At 38.7% G+C, this 23,853-nt stretch overlaps 1 protein-coding gene across 1 annotated transcript in view; it reads right to left on the reverse strand.

Annotated features, from left to right (window-relative positions):
• SNTG2 (syntrophin gamma 2) overlaps positions 1–23,853 on the reverse strand; it is a 442,011-nt gene that overhangs the window by 218,894 nt on the left and 199,264 nt on the right. Inside the window, exon 8 of the mRNA XM_030886702.2 lies at positions 23,551–23,678. Within this exon, the coding sequence (XP_030742562.1) occupies positions 23,551–23,678 (128 nt within the window). The remainder of the gene's footprint in view (positions 1–23,550; positions 23,679–23,853) is intronic.

Consider the following 23,853-nt stretch of genomic DNA (forward strand, 5'->3'; position numbering starts at 1 on the left):
TGACATTATTTTCGTTGCTGCTTCATCACTGTCATTTTGCTACTGTTATGAATTGGGCGATGCCTATGAAAGGGCCGTTCGACCGCCAAAGGGGTCACAACACACAGGTTGAGAACTGCTGTTTTACTTCATTTGGAAGGAGAAAAAAAAACAAAAAACCTCTCGTAAGCTTGCTTTTTCTTATGCACTCTTAGCTTTTTAAAAAAAATAATAAATTATTTTATTGGGGGCTCTTACAGTTCTTATAACAACCCATACATCAATTGTATCAAGCACATTTATACATATGTTGCCATCATAATGTTCCAAACATTTATTTTCTACTTGAGCCCTTGGATCAGTTCTACTTTTTGCCTCTCTCCCCAACCTCCCACCCTTGATAAATGATGAAGTATTATTATTTTTCATATCTTACACTGCCCGCTGTCTTCTTTCACCCACATTTCGGTTGTTTGTCCCCCTGTGGGGCGCGGGTAATACATTAATCATTGTGACCACTTCCTCCTTTCTTCCCCTTCCACACCCACCTCTTCCCCTATACTCCTGGTGTGCCCACTCCATTATTCACCCTCTCTCCTCCATCTGCTTAGATTCACCCTCTCGCCTCCTTTGCTTTCATGGCCTCAGTGGGTTTCCAAATAGAAATTGGCAAGGTACTGCTCTGCTTGGTGGACACGCACGCAGCTACTACCCGCCCCCCTTTCCGGCGATCTTCCCCTCCTTGTACGCCCACTAGCAGAGTCCTTTGTGTGCTTTACCGTGCCCCGCCCCCCACAGCTGTGTCTTTAATCCTGCCCAAAGCCAACACAAAACTAAACAATACAAACAAATGCAAAGCCTGAAACAAAGCAGTTAGGTGCCACAGGTTGACTTCTGACCCATGGTGACCCATGTCTATGTGACTAGATCTGTGAGAGTTTCCAATGGCCGGTATACTTTAGCCATGCTTTGTTTGTTTGTTTAACTTTAGGTCTAAATGTTCAGGATGCTGAAGGATACTGTGTATCTTTTAGTTCATGATTGTGAGTTAGGTGTGTTCACAAGATGAAAATTAGAGAATTTTATAAATTTGAAAAATCTTCAAATTGTTTATCTTGTGCTTAAATTAAATTTTTTCTGCAGTGAAGATCTTATGTTCCAGTATCATCTAAAAATGTTTTCTTGCTAATTTCCTATTATATACTAGCATTTCTAAGTAGTTCATATTAAATATTAGCAAACTGGGTCAATTAAAATTCAGATGCCATTCTCCATTTATGCAGTGTATTTATTAAAAAGTCATTATTACCAGAGAATTCATAGTACACATAATACATTTATTTGAGACAAAACATTGACCATAAATAAAAAAGAAAGATGATTTTTCTTTTGTAGTGACTAAAAGGGCAACTTAGCATCTTCTTTCTCTCACTCTTGTGGTCTCCATGAGACCAGAGTATGTGGATTCTGTGGTGTTTCTCTGTCCAGGAAAGATGCTTCAGAAGTACAAATGGCAGAAGGTCTATCCGTGGCATGGAGAGATGCAAAAGGATGACCCCACCATCACCCAGAGCCTTTGAGTTTAGTCCTACTCCTGGTGAGCAAATAGGTTAGAGTAGAAATATGAAGAGTTTATGAGACTGCTAATCTTTACAGGAGCAGACAGCCTCATCACTCTCCCACAGAGCAGCTGATAGGTTTGAACTTGCCAACCTTGAGGTTAGCAGACCAATATTTAACCCCTGGCCTTAGGGCTGTTCAGTGACCTCCAAATGCCTCTCAGTGAGTTCAGAAAGGAGATGAACAAAACCTGCAAGTGTTTTAAGGGTGCATCATAGAATTATTGACTTATCATATATGTTTGCTTACTGTTTTTCTTCTTTCCTGTTCTTGAGATGTACGCAAGTCCAGGATAGACAAGAGGACAACAATAAATGGGGATTCTAGAACCCTTAATTGTGCTCATATAGAACTTGTATACCTGCCAAGAGACAGTTGTGTGCACAGAACCAGGGGATATTGCATCGTTGAAAATCAAGAAAGGCGTGCAGCAAGCATTTATCCTTTCACCATTCCTATGCCGTCTGGATGCAGAGAAATAAGGAAGAAGCTGGACCCCAGGAAGAACAAGGCAGTAGGATTGGAGGAAGCTTCAGATGCAGATGACACTACCGAGCTCACTGACTCCAGGAGGACAGGAAGCACTTGCTGGTGACGCTAGAGGATCGCAGCCTTGAGGATGCTGCCTGACTTCAACCAGGTAGTCAGTGTAAAGAAGCCCCAGTTCCTCACCACTGGACTAAGAGGTAACACCGTCATAAATGGAGAAAACATTGAAGATGCCACGGATTCATCTTGGGTGGTTCCACAGTCAATGTTCATGTTACTTGGAGGACTGAGGGAAGACTGACCCATGCTAGGGTATTTTCTCAGTTGCCTCATATGCTTGGGAAAGTTGAACAATGAATAAGAGAGACTGAAGAAATAGTGATTCCTTTGAATTACGGTGCTTTTGAAGAATAGGAACATTACCACGGACTGTCGAGAGAACACATAAATCGGCCTTGGAAGAGAGGGCGTACCATCTCACATCCTTTGGGCAAGCTGTCAGGTGAGAATAGTCCCGGAAAAGGTCCTCATCATGCTGGGTAAAGTAGAAGGCATCGAAAAAGAGGAAGATGCTGAAAAGATGGGTTGGCACAGTCACTACAGCGATGCAGAATGCAGTGTCATTGTGGGGAAAGCACGCCACCCAGCAAGCTGGTGTTCACTTGTGCCGAGGGTTGCTATGCGTTGACTAGCAGTGATACTTGTGTTTCCCAGTAGATGATAAACGTCATGGTGCTTGGCTCACCTTGTCCAGGAACTGTAACAGTGACACAGTCCAGGAAACGAAGCTAGCTGCAAGAAAGTGGACTCTGTCTCACGTTGATGCTTTAAACAGCGCAGAACCGCCTTTTGACTTTCTGAGGCCTTAAAACTTTACAGAATCAGAAATCCTTACCTTTTAACCTCAGAGACGCTGGAAGGCTCGACCTGATGACTTATTCTGGAATGAAGCTCAGGGCATAACCCAGTACACTGCCGACTATTTGTGGCCTGAATAGATGCTTGAGAAAAATCAGTATAATCTTTAAATACCTGCGTTTGTTATTTAGTCTCCATTTCCCAACTGCCTGTGTTTACTTATGGCAGAATCATTCCATTCTCTAACTCCAGCCACAGAGTATGGCTTCTTTATCTAAAATAGGCATGATTTAGGGGGCACGTCAATGATTTGTGAGGATGAAATTGAGATGAAGTGTATATAGAATTATCACCATGTCTAGCCTAAGTTAAGCATACAATTATTATAATTATTCCTTATTCTGGGGATATTCTTCTGAGGGCTCTGACATCAATTTGTTCGTCTTTTCATCCAGATGCTACTTGGAATGTTTTAGGAATTAAAGAAGAAAAGAGTTTATGATCCTTGGATCATTTACACTTAATGACAGTCATAAAATACTACCAGCAGCAGAGACAATGATAAAAGTTAAAGATTATTTATTTAAGGGCTTAACATGGTGTCAGATACCATTCTAAGTAATTTACATTTTAATTATTTCATACAGAAAACTTATGAAATTGTTATTATTATTTCACTTTCCCAAAGCAAATGCATAGAAGGATTACATAACCTGATCCAGGACTGACAGCCATGAAGTCGAGCCTGGATTTCAATGTTGACAACATGCTCTATGTTGTCTTTGAAATGACATGATTATTCATATTTTAGTCACGTAAAACACAACTAGCTTACCGTGGTGCACATTCTATTACTCATGGCTGAAGAAACCTAACTCTCTGGCCTTAACAAGTCAAAATTAGACCCCAATGTTCATAAGAGAGGAAATCTGCTTAATTATTATCATTGTCAAAACTGATAATTAGGACATTTTTCATATGAATACTTCACACATACAATTATCCCCGATTCACTTAGCTTCTCTGTAAACCTCTTCTGTTCTGTAAATCTCTAAGTGCAGAGCTTCCAACAGTAAAGATGGCGGTACACGTTTCTTCTGAACCCTATTATATCTATTATCTACATGACTGTGATCAACAGAGACATATATGTGTAAAGCACTGCCTATGACAATCACTGGAATTATGCCTATGTCCAAACACGTGACATTTCTCTTTGTAGATAATTTTCCCATAACACCACCTTAAATGGACAAATCTAGCTCATTAATCGAGCTGACATCACACTATGACATCACAGGAAAATGCCAATGGCATGCTCAAAGTGATTTTTTTTTTTTACAGTTTCTTTACCCATCTACTCTGTCACTGAGTTGAGTCCACCTCATAGCTACTGTATAAACACATTAGAAATGCTCCTTGGGGTTTCAGAAACTGTAAATCTTTATGGAACCAAACAGCCTCATCCTTGAGATTAGCAGCCCAATAGTTGAAGCCATTACAACACCAGAGATTCTTTCATTAATCCATGGGATCTCTCAAATAAGAAAAGCATAGTTTCAATTTGCTGACTCTCCCAGGTGTCATGGAAACTTCAATGATTAATGGAAAATGTTTAGTGGCACCCAGGATATAGACCATGCATGCTACATCTTAGATACAAAGCTTATTAGCATATGTACATATTTATCTAAGGAATCTTTGTTTCATATCCCATTCAAATAGTAAACCCAGAGAATTACCATGGAATGCCTAGATCCCAATATCACTGGCCAAAAAAACCAACCAAACAAAAAACAAATAGTGACGGCAATCCAACAAATATCAAATAAGGAAAACTTAGAAAAGTGCATATTTTGGTTGCAATAAGATAGCTGAGAGGATGCACAGGCTAGAGGAGAAAATGAGCTCCTGTTTTCTGATTCTCATCACCACTAAAGCTCATTAAAAAACAACACAACAAGTTACCCCTGATTAGAGTTCAACTCCTGTGGAGCCCTGCGGACAGGCTACGATTTCATGTGGGGTTTTCAATGCTATTTACTTCGAGCAGATTTCTAAGTCTTTCTTCAGAAGTACCTTTGGGGAGGCCTGCACTTCAAGCCTCTCAGTTGGATGTTGAGTTCTTAATGTTTGTGCCTTTTTTTTTAAGTGGGACAAAGTTCTGATACACAGTAGTAAGTCTGAGGTCATATATACGTCCTAACTCATAGTTTTGCTATTAAAACAGAAAGATTTAGCACATTATCCTTAAAGTAAGTTAGGCTTCTGCTATAGCAAACGTGAAACAAAAGAAATAAGGAAATTAATTGGCCTCCAAGTAATCTACGCAGTACACTTCTACTGGAAGCACAGTGCCAGAGGAAAATATTTTCTACAGACCAATGGTGACTAAAGAAGAACTAAGTGAAGCATGAATAAGGATGACATTTCATTCTAAATTCTTTAATCCTCACTGGAGGATTAAAGAGCATTAATCTTGTAAAAAAAATCAACATTTTGAAAAAAGAAAGCATGTGAGGTATGAAGAGGGGGAGAGCCCTAATAATTTTCACCATATTTATTCAATATGTATTCTAAGCACAGAATCCGCTAGCTGAATTATATGAAGAAGAAAGGGCATTAAGTTTGGAGGAAGGCAGATTGACACCTTTAGGCATGCAGATGACACAACCTTGCTTGCTGAAAGTGAGGAGGACCAGAGGAACTTTCTGCAGGAGAGTAAGGATTGAAGTCTTCAGTATGGATTACAACTCATGTAAAGAAAACCCAACCCCCCACAAGTGGTAACATCAGAATAAACAGAGATAAGATTTAAGTTGTCAAGTAGTTCATCTTCCTTAGATCCACAATCAGTAGCAGTCAAGAACTTAGGATCCATTGCTCTGGATCTTGAAAGTGCTGAAAACAAACCCCACTTTGAGTGTGAAGTTTCACCTGCCAAACCATCTTCTTTTTTTAAACATTTTATTAGGGGCTCATACAACTGTTATCGCAATCCATACACACATCAATTGTGTAAAGCGCATTTGTACATCATTCTCAAAACATTTTCTCTCCACTTAAACCCCCGACATTAGGTCCTCATTTTTCCCCTTGTTCCCCGCTCCCCCCTCCCTCATGAGCCCTTGATAGTTTATAAATTGGTATTTTGTCATATCTTGCCCTGTCCGACGTCTCCCTTCACCCACTTTTCGGTTTTCTGTCCCCCAGGGAGGAGGTCACATATAGTTCCTTGTAATCGGTTCCCTCTTTCCTACCCATTCTCCCTTTACCCTCCTTGTTTCGCCACTCACACCACTGGTCCTGTAGGGCTCATCCGCCCTGGATTCCCTGTATTTTCAGTTTCTATCTGTACCAGTGTACATCCTCTGGTCTAGCCAGACTTGCAAGGTCGAATTTGAGTCATGGTAGTGGGAGCGGGGAGAAAACATTTAGGAACTAGAGGAAAGTTGTATTTCTCATCGTTGTTACATTGCACCCTGACTGGCTCATCTCCTCCCCGAGACCTCTCTGCAAGGGGATCTCCAGTGGCCTACTAATGGGCTTTGGATCTCCACTCCGCACTCCCCCCATCATTCACTATGGTAAGATTTTTTGTTCTGATGATGCCTTATACCTGATCCCTTCGACACCTCGTGGTTGCATAGGCTGGTGTGCTTCTTCCATGTGCTTTTCAATTGCTTCACATGCAGAAGACAGGTGGGCACTGAGCAAGGGAGAAAATCTATGCATTTGAACTGTGGTGCAGATAAGAGATCAGGAAAATGCCTTGCTCAACAGTTCAAACCCTCCAGTTGCTCAATTGTGGAAGATGTGGAAATTTTCTCAGTATAGGTTACAGCATTGAAAACCTTATGTGGAAGTTCTACTACGTCATACAGGTTCACTGTAAGAAAAAATCAACTTGTGGGCAATCGAGTTATGCTTATATATGTAAATGTTTGAAAAATTATTATTGTACATATACTCATACCTAACTATTCAATCAGTTTAGAGATACTCATGAAAACTGGAAATACAGTTTTAAAAATCCAATCTCTAACCTAAAATCATTGTTGTTTGTAAGTGTTTTGTACTGTGGTGGTTTGCATGTTGATGTTGGAAGCCATGACACTGGAATTTCAAATACTAGCAAGGTCCCTCAGGATGGACAGGATTCAGTAGAAAATCCAGACAAAGATAGAGTAGAAAGGAGGAAGAAATGGGCCGCTTCAGAAAAATTAGTTACTTACAACCTTAGGAACAGCAGCAGAAGGTTGTTAGATATAGTGCTGGAAGATCTATATATAATTCAAAAATGGTTGTATCAATACAGCAGTATAAATCTGCCAGAAATTCAAGTAGTATTTAGAAACAGATGTGTAAAGATGGGTATCATTGGTGATATGAGCTGAATCTTGACTGAAAGCAGAGAATACCAGAAAGATGATTACTTGCAATTTTTTGAACTAATAAAGGTATTCAATTGCATGGATCATAGCAAACTAGGGATAACAGAGCAAGTAATGGGATTCTGGAACATTCATACAGGATCCTCGATCCTGTACATAAACCAAATAGACAACGTAAATTAATATGGCCCTTCTAGTCATAATTTCTTACATGCTGCATTTTCATCTGGACCCTATGCTTGTGGCTGTAATCCCATTTTGGAGGAAGATCTTTGCTATAATAATTGATAGGATTAAGATAGGTCCAAATTTTTAGTGGAGGGTGATACCTAAAAATCCCACTTGTTTTCTGGGGTCTGTCTTTGGACTCCATTAGAAGGTGTGACGTAAGACCACATGTTCCTTTTCCTTGAGGTATGGTCAGCTAAAATATACAAAAATGAACACCACTCCCTCAAGACCATGGCTCTCTCTAGGACGGCCCTGTCAGTGAGGGAAAGCAATTCCATGAACATCGGAAGAGTGCATTCCACATCTCTGAATGGTGGAAACAGACCACAGGCAACACAGATGGTGGCACAGAGCCAGGACAGAGCATGAGGGGGAGGTCACATCTGTGAGCCAGAGGGACAGGTGGGCTTCTCGTCCATTGAGATAGAGGCAAAGGGATCACTGTGCACAAAATCCACCTCAGCTGGAGAGGAAAAGCACAAGACCATGGACATTCCAAATCTGCCTGTAAATCTAGGTCTTTATTTCATTACCAGAGATCATGACCTCACCCCATACATCACAAGTTTTATTGAAATGATGTGAAAAACAAAAACAACGTAAAATTCTAGAGGGGAGATTAACAGGAAAGTATGTCCATAACAATATGAGAATTCAAGGCTGGTTTTCACAAAATTGTGTCACATGTAAATAATTGTGAACGTATAATAAAAATGTGGACTCTCCTTCTGTGGAAAAGAGGACTATCCTTAGAAATAGAGAAGATAGTAGAGAATACCAACTCTTCATTTGTTTAATCTAATTTGTGAACTGTCTAAAGCACACGCCAGTCATATTTTGGATTCTTTGTATTTTCAAATTTGCTTCACATAGAAAAGATTCTCAATTATTGCTCGCTTAATAAATGCACTTTTAAAAAGTTATTTCATCATAACCATTCACTTGCGGTTATGTTTTTATGAGTAACAGACACAATAATACAATATCTCTGCCAGCGGCTAGTTGTATGAAGACTCCATTTAGAATTCAAAAGGAAGAATCGTGACATTTTCAATGAAAAGGACAAGGAGAAGCTGATCCTGAACACATGCTGGGTTTGGGGAGGAGGGAAGACCTGGGTTGCTTCTCTTTTTCCTGGGGAATAAAGCCGCTGCATTTGTTACAAATGTCTGGAAATCATAATGATCTTGACCGTGTCCTTCAGTTCTTCATACACAATGCTATCTATTACAATTTTACATTTGCATAATGACTGAACTTAACAACTTCAAAGTACCATACATTTAGAGAGATAGAAATGTATTTATTGTCCATAAAAACAAGAGATACTCCAAAATATTTATAGATGTTTAAGTTCACTGGAACTGCTAAATATAAAAATATTGATCTTAATACTAATTTTGATAGTGAAATTCATCATTTGTCCCATAGCTCACTTAACGTGTATTAAAGCTTTGCATCTGCTATGGTATTTTATTTTAGAGTTTGGTTGCTGTGTCCTAAAAAGCTGGCTTCAGAATTTTTTGATATGTGTATCTCAGTCTATAATATATATTTCTGCATCCAGGAGAATATTAATACTTCCTTAAAGGATTTTGCTTGCATTTAGCAAGTCTTTCAAATTCTTTCAAATCCCTAGAAATAGTTTCACCATTACTTTAGCCAGTGGTCGTCTCTAACAGAAGCAGCAGCTGAACCGGCATATAATTTATCTGGTTCCACGGGAAAGTAAACATGACCCACAATCCAACTGCTGTATCCCTTCTGATTTAAATACTGTGCAAAGACTGGTGTCCTGGATTTTCTGAAATGCCAGAATCTACACTAGGAGATATCCTAATCAGCACTTTCTTCTTTAAAAAACATACATTCTATTCATACAACCTATCAAAATCGCCAATGCTAACTAGCCCTTATTTTTAAATTTAAATCTCTATTCCTAATGATATAGTCCACACAATTTTCATCTAAATAAGTTATTAAGTGAATCAACTATCATTGAGTTAATTTGGATTCATAGTGACCCAATATAAGGGTTCTGAGACCATACATCTTTACCAGAAGAGAAAGCCTTATCTTTCTACCAAGGAGCTTGCTGGTGAGTTTGAACTGTTGACCATAAGGTTATCAGTTAAATGCTTACCCCAAAAAGCCACCAAATCCTGTTAAGCTACCATTTAGGCAATCTTAAAAGCAATTAAATTAAATGAATGGTTAAAGTAATTGACTCTGGCATAACTACGTAATCAATTTTTTATTTTTATAATACATGTTCCAGAAAGTATCATTTATTCCTTCACTTTATAGTAAATTAATTTAAGAACTATTTTTGGTCTCAACCACTGATTCATCTTGTTAGCCCCGGGAGATTGAAAGAAAACTACAAGAGTCGCCCTGATCATTACCCTGGAGTTGGGGACTGTGCAGAAACATACACATCCATCATACATCCAGGACTAAACAGTTGTCTGCTCTGAAGTGTCAAAGATTACCAAGGCTAGCATGATCAAAACATATTTCTCTGCTCCCGTATTAGTCTACTGCATTTGGCTATTTAGCATTAAGTAATATTCAACTATTTTCCATATGATATTCTCAACTCATACCTCCACAGAGTCTTTTTTTAAGTGAATAGTATGTTATTGATTTTTATGGGAACAGTAAAAGAAGAATCTCAAGATAATATAAAATATCAGAATATATAATTTGATGTACTATCTATTCCTATTATTTAGGCTTTATTGACTGCTGATCTCATGATGGGTCAATAAACTCTAAATAATTCTGTTTTTAGTTTTGCAAAATTTATCTTTGAAAATATTTAAACTCAAATAATAAATTGGGGGTATAAAAAGAGACAATTATATTTATCTTACTAATGATGGTATTAGCATGTAATTAATACTTACTTTTTAATCACTAACATGCTAAATACTTTCAAAGTTGTACCAGTTTTGATCTCTACAATATTTCTCCTTAGGAGATTCTACTAGTCCAATTATTATACAGTTCACAGGTAAGGAAACTGGGGCGTAGGTAGGTGAATCCAAGGTCACATGGGTCAGAAATACAAAGGTATACAAATATACATGTACATCAGACAGAAACCCAACTAGGGTCTCTGCAGCTGGATCCTAAGTTTTAAACTACAACGTCATACAGATGCTAAGAAGCGCGTTTGTACATTAAAACGAAACAGACAGTGGCTTTTATGACAATGTACCACATGCTCCACATAGCTGATGCTCTATTTTAAATACATGTTTATTTTGGTAATTAAAATAATGAAATCTGTTGAAACGGGTTTGTAATTCTGGAAGCAAACCTGGTCTTTTACACTTTGAACTATCAATGCATGTAGACCAAAATTCACTGCCAGTGAGCTGATTCTAACTGACAGCAATCTTACAGAACAGGGTAAAATCACTTCTTTGAGTTTCTAGACTGTAGCTCTTTACAAGTGTAGATAGTCTGATCTCTCTTCTGTGGAGGACCTGGGGGGATTGAATTATTAAGCTCGTCATTAGCATCCCAACTTGTAACCAATGATGCCATCAGGAATATATATATATATATACACATATATATACATATATATATACACACACATATATATATACATATGTATCCTAAGATGACTTTATATATTATAAACATTTAGGCATTATAAATACAAGCTTATAGTATACATATTCATATATTTCATATGTATGCATGCTATTATGGAACATATTTCATATATCTATATGAAATTATGTATATACATGAGATTTCCTATATATGAAGTATATATAATCATGCTGGAGTAGAAATCTTGTATTGATAAGAGACATGGAGAGGAAAAGAAAACTGCTCACATAGAAAGTCCAACCAAAGCCTGAAACCAGGTTGAGTAAAGGAGATACGCTCTATTCTCTGGAAGTCATAAATTAGCCGGCAGAGACGTATTTTATCCTCTCGGGTATGAGTGAACATAAGATAAGGGGAGAAATTGAATGACTTTTTTCCTGCATTTAAAGATCTTGCTATTACCTTCTCCTCATTAAATAGCAGATACTTCTCATCAGAAAGAATCTGAGAAACTCACTCACAAGCCAGGGGAACACAAAGACAAGGCATAGTCTCCTGGAGCGGTTTCCAAGAGCAAGGCAGCAGGCACTGGGTCGGAGGAAATGGAGCGATGAAGCCAAGGGACCTTAGGAAGTGCCCCAGGCGTGGACAAAGTCACAGTGGCAGGACTGTCTGCAAAACTCCAGTAACGGTTTTAAAAATGCACATCAAAAGACAGTTTTTGAGATGTTATACCTCAAAGGTGGCTTAGTAGATAAAATGAGATTTCTCCAGTAAACTCTTACTGGATCAATATCTAAAAATCTAGGAAAATATATCAAAGCCAATGCACACTTTTAGAAATTCAGCTTTCCATTCCACAGCCTTATAAAATCCTTTGGCTTCTACTTACTCAGCCAAAATATGTGTGTCTGACTGTTCCCTGCGCTGTACAGTCCTGGTTGAGTAAAAATTATATTACCAGGATCGCTCTAGCTATTGTAGTATAAGAATTTTGCCATTTGGTTTATTTTAATAAGAATTCAGAAAACTGAGGCAGGAGGGTCAAGGTAAAATAGCTTACAAACACTGTTGTGAGATAGAGTAGGATCGGCTGTAATACCATGTGAGGTCCAGTAATTGAATGTGAGGGGGATCTCAAAAAATTTGGCAACAGTAAAAGGTTTCTGAAACAAGGACCAAAAACTAATTTAAAATCAATCACATAATGAGCCTGAGTTGTTTCTGTGTGTCTGCAGGAGCCCGAGTTGCAAATTTCCTGGTGCAGTAAGGGATCAGGAGGGAAAGGTTTAAGAAGCCATGATAAGCGCCCTGGAGGCACAGTGGCAAAGCCAGCCATTCAGATCCACCATCTTCATGTTCAATAGCTGAGATTCTGCAGCGATCAGTTGATAGCACATTCACTAATACAGTAGAAATTAATAATTCCCAGAGATACAAATAAAATATACTACCTTGAGAACTTGACTTTACTCAAAGGGAGAAGTACATACGGAAGAGAATAGAATCGAATGTCCCTCCCGAAGGAAGCAGTATCCTGCAGAGATACGGTATACATACTCTCCAGAGCTATAACGGCAGGGAGAAACTGAATCAATGAATGAAATGTTGCCGCTGATACCGTTTACATAAATAACTACTAGCAACCTGTCCTGAATCCCCACAGCAGAAAACTGTGGGTGTAATTTCAAGTAGGAAGCAGCCCATTAGAATCAAGTCATACATTTATAGAAAGGAGTTTTGATAAGTAATAGTTTGCTAAATATATCATATGGTTGGCGGTTCAAAACCACCAGCCACTCTGCCCCAGAAAGATGAGGCTGTCTGCTCCCAAGACGATCAGCCAAGGAAAACACTCGACAGCATCGCTGTGTGTGATTCAGGATCAACTCCGTGCCAATAGATTTTCTTTTCTTTAATGGTGTTGGGGTGGGGGGGGGGGGAGATATTGCCGCGTTAACTTCTATTCATGAATCAGCAATTGTGGTTCTATAGTGAAACAGAGATCCAGTCCACGAATTAACATGGTGTTTCTGGGCATGTTCTCGTCTGCCATAACACACTGTGAGACGTAGGGCAGATTCAGCCCCTGTGCTGTGGTGGGGATCCCATTTTGGAGGAAGTTGATGAGGTGGAACCCCAGCAGTGCAGTGGTTATGGGTTCTGCTGCTAATTCAGAAAGTTGAACCAACAGCCACTCCATGACAGGAAAACCTTGGCTCTTTATTCCCATAAAGAGCTGTAGTCTTGGAAACCCACAGAGGCAGTTCTACCCTATTTCCCCGAAAATAAGACAGTGTCTTATATTAATTTTTGCTCCCAAAGATGCACTAAGTCTTATTTTCAGGGGATATCTTATTTTTCCATGAAGAAGAATACGGTACACATTTACTGTTTTATTGTTTTCTTAAAAGAGACCTCGCACTTCCTGTCAGTTCCGGCTCTGCTGTGGCCAACAGTGAGCTGCACAGCGGCACCCACCACTACGGTCCAGAGTCCAGAGTTACAGTAGCTTCGGGGGGCCTTATTTTCAGGGAGGTCTTATTTTCGGTGGGATGCCTTATATTTCAGTGAGAGGCAAAACTGTAAGTAGGTCATATTTTCGGGGAAACACGTTACTCCGGCCCATAGGGTCACTATGGGTTCAGAATTGACTAAAAGGCTGTTGAGTAAATTGAGGTCTCTGTTGTGGGATTAGGGTGGATGCATTTTAGGCCCGCGTTACTGCAGAATGTGACTTAAGTCCCCATGTCTGTTTGCCCTAGGAATATGGCAGCTGAAAGATAAGCACATACCCATCAAACTAGGTTCACGGTCATCTAGTTCACTGTGACTCACAGCGACCCTATGAGTCCATTTTTGGTGACGTTTCCTGGCTGAGCTTTGGTGGAAGCAAGAAGGCCAGCTTGGACTTTCAGACATTTGGGCTTCTGGCTCTGGACCTTGAATTTGGTTCGCCTCTCCTTGACTTTTGTATTTGGGACCTAACAGCACCCCCAACCATGTTAGGCGTGTCCTTAAAGTTCCCCAAGCTTCTGTGAGACATTGCAGTACATTGCGAAGCACAGAGACGTGAGGGAATATACTAAAGCGAGGCGTAAGGGGTGCGGGGAGCTGGAAGAGTTGGACATTGAGTATCTTTAATCTCCAACTCCTTGGTACTAATTCTTCTACAAGAAATTTTTACCACACAAACATAGAAAATAATATGAGTAGTCATCATGCCAATTAGTAGTGAATATCTCCATCGAAGAAGTTCTCTGAGGTTTTCAGAAGGGTTTGTGAATACTGGAAAAACTTTAGTATCTGTTGGACAGAAGAAGTCTTGTGCTAGATACCATTGGAGATAAAAAGCTGAATGAATCCTACTTTAAAGAGAAATAATGTATATATGCACACATATATGATATATAATAATTATATATGATGTATGTATATATGTTACATAGGATATAAATACTTATTATATATACTAACAATTGTTCCTCTTGAGTTTGTTTCAACTCATGAGGACCTATATGTGTCAAAGTAGAATTGTGCAACACAGAGTTTTCAATAGCTGATAATGTGGATGTAGATTAACAACTCATTCTTCTGAGATGTCTCTGGGTGGAATTAAACCTCAACTTTTCGGTTAGTTGATGATGATTTTAAGCATCTGTATCAACCACAGGTGGAAATTGTTCACATCAAATGTGTGGTACATCAGCAGCCAGGAATGAGCTCACAAGTAAAGAGGTGGAGACCTCTAACGGAATCTCATTGCACATACTATAAGGCGTGAAGGAATGTTTCATAATCACCTTCATCAGACACTCTCTGGAAAGGAAAAGGGCACTCTCTAGATGCCAATCCAGATTTTAGGTGGTTCATAATATAGGAAAAAAATAGAGTATGACAAAAGTTATCTAGAGAGTAAAGACCAATACTTCCGCATCAAGAGCATTCTATAATGATTAAAATAATTCACTTTTCTATACTGAGTAAGTGTGGGGCAACATCCTCATTTCAATATTAGTCAAGGCAGGCTCTTTTATCATCAAGAACATAGTCAGTGAAATTTGGAATCCAGGTTCAACTACTGAGCTGCAATCTCACCATCACTTTTCTTTTTAAACATAACTGAAGATGTCACACTTTCTGAAAAACTTGCCTATGTGGCCATATCAGCAACTCTCAGTATTTAAGAAGCATGCACTCTATGAAGGCCGTAAAGATCTCTGTGTTCTGCATGCACTCTACGAACCAACAAACAGAACACTTTCCTCTAACGTCTGCACACTATAGACAGAGCATCATGAAGAGTCATGGCATTTCCAGTAATATGTGTAGAATGTTATTCTCTATGAATAACTATAAAGATGATATAATTGTACCATACAATGATATTTTCAGAAAAATATAAAAAGAGTGTAGATTGAGAAAGGAAATATGTGACCCTGACATCTGATAGCTCATATCTAGTCTTGGGAATTCTTGTGATGAAGATCAATCATTCTGTAGATTATCAGCATCAGATAAGGGCTCTCAGTGAACGTGATGGAAAAGACCAACCAAAACTGCTCCATAGGCATGCCTGAGCAGATATTAAAATAAACATATTGGCCTGCGGTAATCAAGAAAAACAAAACAGATCCCACTCCTGACTAATATCATTCTTCTTCTTTGTCAATGACTAGATAGTTCCAGCTCCGTTGAACAAGCTAAACGAGTACCAAATCATGCCGATTTTGTGATAAGATCAGCCTCAGGACAGACTCCCTGCTTCCTTGTATTCACCCACTTGTCCCCCTCCAGTCCCAATCCTTTCATAGCCCCAAATCTTATCAAGACACTCTATGGACTCCCAGACCGGCAGTTTACATTGTTGTAACAAATTAGAAACACATGCTTGTTTGATTATTTTTTGTTCTGGGAAGGCACCAAGTGTACTATTCATTCAGAATTTCCTAATTATAGAAATGTAACTAAATAAGCATCTTTTTTCATGAATAATTAAACATGTGATTCTCCTTTGTTAAATAGGTTAGCATAGTTTACAAGATAAATTTGACTTACAATATTGCTTTTTAAAATGTGCTTATTCGTAAGATGTGTATTTCTATTACAATTACTACAAAGCTCACTAGGCTAAATGTGTACTCCTTTTTGATTAAGGTGAGCTCATGTAAAGTAAATGGAATCTTACGTTATAAAACATAATTTAATTATCATTGAAAAATGAAAATACTCATAAAACCAAAAAAAAAAAACAAATAGTTTTTTCCTCCATACTGTATTAGAGCTTAAATTCTGAACACTCCGCTTGCAGGAGATGAGTAACAGGGAGAGCCCATACCCATTTGTGGAGGACCCCTGCATAACAAACCAAGACTCTGCCTGGTCTTGCACCGGCTTTCAGCGATCTCCTCCAGTACAAACAAGTAACAATTGATCTTTATTCAGAATGCTTCATAGCGCCGACCAACCTAAAAGTTTGACTTCGTTAATCATCACAATTGTTGTTAAGGGACCCTGGGTTGGTCCTTACTCAGTGTGACCTCACGTACAACAGAAGGAAGCACTGCTCAGTCCTACACCATCTTCACAAGGATTGTTACAGGTTAGCCCATTGTTTCAGCAACACTGTGTCACTTCATCTTGTCGAAGGTCATTTTTGCTGTCTCTCTACGAAGCCCGTCATCCATTTCCAAAGACTAGTCTTGTCTGAAAGTATGTCCAAAGTACGTGAAGCTTTTGTCACAAAAGTGCTTTGTAAATCAATATTTATACCATCAATATTCTACCTATTAAAGTAGTTGAGAAAACAGTCCAAAGATCCTAAATGTCTTATCAATGTCACCAAGCCCTTAAAAAGCGTAGGTAGAATTAGAAATCTTTAGTTCTACACTCTTTCGGTTACACAATCTGCCTCTCCAGAGGTAAAGCAATTTTTCCAAGGTCTCACAGAGTACTATAGTTAATGTTTTTTTTCTAAGGCTATTCATAAAGTCTCATCACTGTCAAAAGCAATGTAGATATTTTGCAAGCATGCATGTTTTTCTGGTTCGTAAACCGCTCTCTATTAGTTTGTGTGCAAAACGCACAATGCGAGCAGGTTCCCAGGCTCGATTCCAGGTTCTCTGGATCCACACCCAGTGCTCTTTTAAAGGTAGCACTTGAAAATACAACCAGCCATAGCATTCCAAGGATAATTATATGTTAAAGGACAAATTCCTAAGACTTTTTGAACACATGCCACTACATGCTTGCCAGAGCAAAAAATAAATAAAAAGAAAATGTGTTGAGTAGTTAGAGTAAGCAGAATTCCACTTTGGATCTCACAATTCTTAGCCCCCTTATATGAATCTTCTCTCAGGCACTCCAATGCGAACCTAAGTGTTTTTGTGAAAGAACTTTGTACAAATAATAAAGGTCTCACGTAAGTTGACGTTGCATGAGGGAGACACTCCAGGCAGCTCTGCTCAGTTCCTTTGAGCCCTTTTAATGTTAGTCTAGAGGTTAAAGATGAACATGATCATATACTAAAGCTCAGGTTAATTCAATGTATGAGACGTTAACCATTTCTGACTTAGAGATGGAGAAGGACATGTGGAAGCGAATCCACAGGCTTCTAGTGGTTTATTCAAAGGCTAACTTTCATATGCACATGAGGGCATGGAAATTGCCATGGCTTGGGACAGAGGCACTTTAATCCTCAAAGTGCCATCCATTGTGGGCAAGTGACAAAGTGAGATCTTGTGCACTAGGTTTACCCAATGCACTAGGATCTCTCGGCTGCTGCTTCCATGAGCATTGCTTGAGATTATCGCTCTGTTTTAGATGAAAAATCAAAACAAAACTGACATAATTGATTCCAGGTACTTTGTCCAAGGCGGTCATTCGTGACTCAAAAAATACATCAATATTTAGACCTGAGTATTCCAAGTTCCCTCCAGTGGACATACAAACAAGACCTTAAGGTCTAGATCACCGCCCCCCTCCCCCATCCTTACCCCACCCGCACTGATTAGCACAGTAGTAGCAATGACCTTCAAACCTCCCCCTGAGGGCAAAGCAGTTCCACTTGCCCTTCAATGGTCCAGGGAAAGAATTCAATGAGGCTGAACTTATGTGGCAATTCAAATTGGGTTTAGCACTGTCACTGTAAACCATGACCTTCTACAGCCTAGGGGTCCGAATTTAAACTCCAACAGAGGTGGAGTCCTTGGTTTGAGTCTGGTGGTGTCCTCAGCAGAGTATCTCGTCAGGCCATGGCAGACTGGACAGCGGACCGCTTGAGAGAATAAATAGGTATTGTTTTAATTCACTACATCTGTGACACTTTGTTACACAGCAATAGGACAAACATATCCAGATGTTGCACAAAATGATAGTCTTCTTCATATTCATTGAAATCCCAATAATAGCTATGCTTTTCTTCTAATCATGTCAGAGAAGTGTATTAATAACTAACCCAGTAACCAAAATCACACTATCATGCTAAATAATCAGTGATGATTTATGGCTAATTTTCAAGCACCACGAGGCATGATTAATTTTCCCTACATAAGCACTTATCTTAAAGCTTGGTTTTTGTACACAGTAAGTTTATATCCATATCAAGCATACATTTTCTGTTTTCATAACTATTTTAGTTTAATCTTGAGCTAGTCTTCTCAACCAAATTCTTAGGGAATAATCTGTGTCCTTATGGCGAATCCAATGATTTCATCTTTATTAGTGGTGACATACATTATATAAAAGCCCAATTTCCAAGAAAGATTTGAGAAGGTAGTCCTTCAAACAACCCAGTCAGCTGGGTTTCAATAATCTTTTCTTCCCGTTGGCTTCCCTCTGCCTCAAAACAATCACACCCTGCCCCCCCTACATGGAATTTGATTGCAAAGCCAACAAGATACAACAAGTCAGGACACAGAGAGAGGAAGTAGTCTTTGTCTCCTCCGCTAAGGTGATCAGAGAGCATGAAGGGCATTAGCTTATATCTCACCTAGTGGGACCTACCTGACAAGAGGGATAATGACCAAAGGGAGTCTCCCGCTGCGTCCCTTTCATGGAAGAACTCTACCCACACCATTTACAGAAGCCAGTGGGGGAGGGTGTTGTGTAACTGTCCCATATAAGTATCTCATCCGAGACACAAGTGAGGGTGTGCAGGGAGGAATCATCATATTTATCCTGACAGCTTAAGCAAGTGGGATTGTTCCTCTATTGTAACCTGTCCTCTTATTATAAATAATAAAATGACTTTGTACATGACAATGTAGCAATACATATTAGTTATTGGTTCTCTTTTCCTAAGGGCCTCTTATCGCTAAGAGTGCAGGGCAGATTTACGGTGTTGAACTGCAGTGATTACACAGCACAGCAGCATCTGGCAATGTTACACATAGCACCTGAGATAAACCCTATCCAATAGTAAATACAGAAGAAAATTGTTGAAGGTAATTGATATTTTGGAGGCAAAGAAAAATGGAAATAGTTATACTTACAAAAAGTACATGCTAACTTTGTAATTTAAATAAGTATACACATTTTTTTTTTAGTTTAAAATCTGTGCCTATTCTTAGGAGCATCTTTTGAAAATAAACTTTCAGAAAATTCATTCAATCTGTGCCATTGAGTAGATTTAAACTCATAGAGACTCCACAGGCCAGAGTAGATCTGTCTCAGAGGATATAACCAGGTTGTAAATCTTTACAGGAACAGAAAGCCTCCATTTTCTTCCAAGGAGCAGCTAATGGATTTGAACCTCTAATCTTGCAGTTAGCAGCCCAACCTGTACCCACTATGTCACCTGGGCTCCTTTCAGAAAATTAAAGGACTTAAAAATTTTCCAGCCCAATTTAATTCAAGATAAAACAGGAGATATATAAATTAGGGAGATACATTTTAGGTCACACATGTAGAGTGAGAGTTAATAAATCCATGTCTGACTTAAAACCTACTGTTTTGTATTTTTTTATCCCACTACAACACATTGTCTAAAATTTCTTCCTATGCTAGTTTACAGATTTTGTGTTAAAGATTAAAACCAGAGAACTATAGAACCATTTTCTCAATGTGTTCCTTATTCTTTTCAGACTATACATCTCTCAGGAGAAACATTAGAATTCTGCCTGTTTGAGTCAAAATGCTCATGCCTCCTTTCTTTTTCCTCTATTTCAAAATGTGATTGAAGGAGCTTGCAGGTAGGATGGGACTAAAGGCATTATTTCAGCCTGTAAACACATAGGTTTTAAAGTTTTAAAGTATTTATTAATTTTCCTTTTTTTACCTTACTGCCCTCTGCTTAAAATCATGAAAAAGCTGTTTTCCTTCACAAAACAACATCTTATTCTGTGAAAAATTAAAAACCTATCAGTTTGTTTTTAGAACTAGAAAACGTTTCTAACATACACACACAGAATAGGAACAAGAGGCTCAAACAATATAACACCTTCTTGCTTTCTATTTAATTCTTTGAAGACACATTGCATTTATCTTAATGGTAACTTTACGGATGGCTTGTTAGGTCAAAATCTTTTGTCGTCAAGAATAATCCACATGCCTCTAAATATCTTGAAGATGCCAAAATGCTTGGTCAAATCTGCATTTAGTTAATAATTACCAGAGAGCGCCATCATTTCCTCTGGTGTAGGAGACATTTCATCTTATGCCCTGTAGACATTGTGTCAGTGGGAGGACAGGGCACAGCATATGAGAAATGAGGAGCATTAATCTTTAAACCAGAAGCTAAAACAGCACATCTTTTCTTCATCATATTTAGATGACAAATGGGCTGGTAAGTGCTTGATGAAGTTCAGTTTCTCTATCTTTCAAGAACCTATTTAATTCAAGCATGCTGATAGACAGAGATCAGACCAGACAATATTTCCTTGCCTGTCAAAACAGACATTATGCCCACATTACTACTCAGTTCCTAAGTAAGCCGGTTGCTTATTTCAAAGAAACAAATTTAGTTAAATCCTCTCTTCCCCAACACTTGTGCATCTGCATACATTTTGGGAGAGTTTTATGGCAGTGAGAACACAGATTGCTTATACATTTTGCTACAGAGCCCGTCCAAAATTTACAATGAAGTGGGTCCAGTTCTGACAATGATTCTGTTTTAAGTCAGTTGTGACATACATCAAATAGTACTGAAAAATAGTTATAACGACTGATTTTTTGTAACTACTGATTACTATGACCAGTATCTTTATGAAGGCGGTTTCTAGTTTGTCTTTGGATGTTGAAAACATGAAGAAATTAAATGCAGCAGCATTGTGTGTAGCATTATAAACTGCCCCACAAACAAACAAAAACAGAGGGTGGCCGCACTGGCCAGCATACTCAAACACAAGATAAGTGGAGGACCAGCACTCGTCAATTCAGAGCTGGCTGTCGATACATCCACTGCTTTCCACGATTTACACGTGGAACAAATTTAATCAATGTTTAGCTTTATGCACATGAAACAAGGTCTGTGTTTCCCAAAGATAACCCGATTTTTAAAATACTAATTTGGACTCAATGCTGTGACATGATAATCATCCTTTCCTGGGCATTCATAATAACTGGTTGTACACATGTGGTTGGTGTTAGGTGCCCTGGAGTCTGTTGTGCACAATGAGACATTCTCACGATTGTTATGTTTGAGCCCACCCGTGCAGTCACTGTGCCAATCCATCTCACCGAGGAGATTCCTTTACCGCACCTCCACTTTACACAGAATGATGTCCTTTTCCTAGGATTGATCTCCGAGGATCTATAACATGGAGCACCCTGGTTGGACTTCATCCAATACAGATCTGTTGGTTCTTTGGGTAATCCGTGGTACTTTCAATATTTTTTTTGCAAACATCATAGTTCAAATGCATTGACTTTTTTTTTTTTTTCGGTCTTCCTTATTTAACGTCCAACTTTTTTGTCCAACATGCATATGAGGCAATTGCAAATACCATGGCTTTGCTTAGGTTCACCTTAGTCCTCAAAGTAACATTCTTGATTTTCAACACTTTAAAGAGATCGTGGGCAGATTTCCCTAATACAATGTATTGTTGGATCTCTTGAATGATGTTTTCATGAGCATTTATTGTGGATCCAAGCAAGACAAAATCCTTGAAGTCAATATTTTCTCCACTGACCATGATGTTATTTATTGGTCCAGTTGTTAGGATTTTGGTTTGCTTTGTAATCCATATTGAAGGCTGCAATCCTTGATCTTCATCAGCAAGTGTTTCAAGTCCTCCTCTATTTCAGAAAGCAAGATTGTGCATCTGCACATCAAAGGCTGTAATAAGTCTTTCTCCAATTCCAATGCTGCCATTCTTTTCCATACAACCTGGCTTCTCTGATTATTTGCTCAGTATGCATATTGAATAAGTATGGTGAGGGAATACAACACTTACACATATTTCCTGATGTAAAACAATGCAGTGTGACCCAGTTCTGTCTGCATACCTGCCTATTTGTCCATGTAGAGATTCTGCAAGAGCCCAATGAAGTGTTCTAGAACGCCCAGTCTTCTCAAGGCTATCAATAGTGTGTTATAAACTGAAATTGTAATTGTCCATCCAAAGCATTATTAGCCTTAAACTTCTACTTAAAGTTTACTGAAAACAACTTCATCATTCACTTTCACCTTGACTCCCTTATGTGTCAGGGACGATGCTTGATTTGGGATGGTGGGGGCAGAAACAAATGCTTTTCCTTTCTTGACAGTTAAGCAAATTGTTCACACAGTTTTCTACACATCTGCCTTAAGATTCAGGAAGGAAAATTAATCATATAGCTCTGACTTAGCCTCTTGATGGTAATTAAATGGTACATTTGGTCACAGAGACCATATAACACTCATCAGGAGTTAAACAAACAAAGAAACCCTCCAACTTATTATATCAAACAGTTATGTAAATCTATAAGTTTGGAATGAAATCTTTGAAATTATTTAATTTTTTATTTGAAAAATAATTATTTAATTAGGTTGTGCACACTGATTTAATACTGGCACTGCTCCAATCTTCTTGGTTTGTTACTAAAGCAAAGAAGCCCATGGAGTTAAAATGATTATTCTTAAATCATGTGTAATTCAGATAAGGACTAGCACGTCCTCTTATTCCTAATCTGGTTCTCCAATCGCTTATCACTGAAAATACAATTTATTCTTCTAGGGACTCGGCTTCAAAACAAAAAGCAACAGTCCCCGTACCATTGCAGACTTATTCCTATCACAAGTCTGCTGGTTTTCTTTTTCTCATTTTGTCTTGGTAATTAAATTTTATTTAGCATTTTCACAAATGCTGAAGCTTATCAGAAGATACACACTTACATAGCGAATCCGTCAAAAGCAGTCTATAAACAGTTAAGACTTGGCAAAGAACATGCGATTCATCAGCTTTACTCATTTTAGACAAGGTTCACATACCTTAATTTTTCTATTCCAGGTTTGTACCTTGAGATGCGAGCCATAGTCAGAGGAACTGACAAGGTGTCAAGCCAGCGTTTTTCATATTTTGGATCATTAGCTATGGGGGAGGAAGGTGATGATGGTGCCTGTACAAAACAGATGAGAATCGATCACCAGGGAGCACTGAGTGCAGGGAACAGCGTCATGGGCATCAGCTACATCAAGCACCATGAATTAATATATTTTAACTGATGAAAAGTTGACATCTTTCCTAAATGCTTCCTCCCACCGCCACCCCACTCCCCACTGTCATGATCCCAA

Source organism: Echinops telfairi, unplaced genomic scaffold (assembly GCF_000313985.2).
Source record: "Echinops telfairi isolate 266 unplaced genomic scaffold, ASM31398v2 ScPeMD7_3509;HRSCAF=4178, whole genome shotgun sequence".
Lineage (NCBI taxonomy): Eukaryota > Metazoa > Chordata > Mammalia > Afrosoricida > Tenrecidae > Echinops > Echinops telfairi.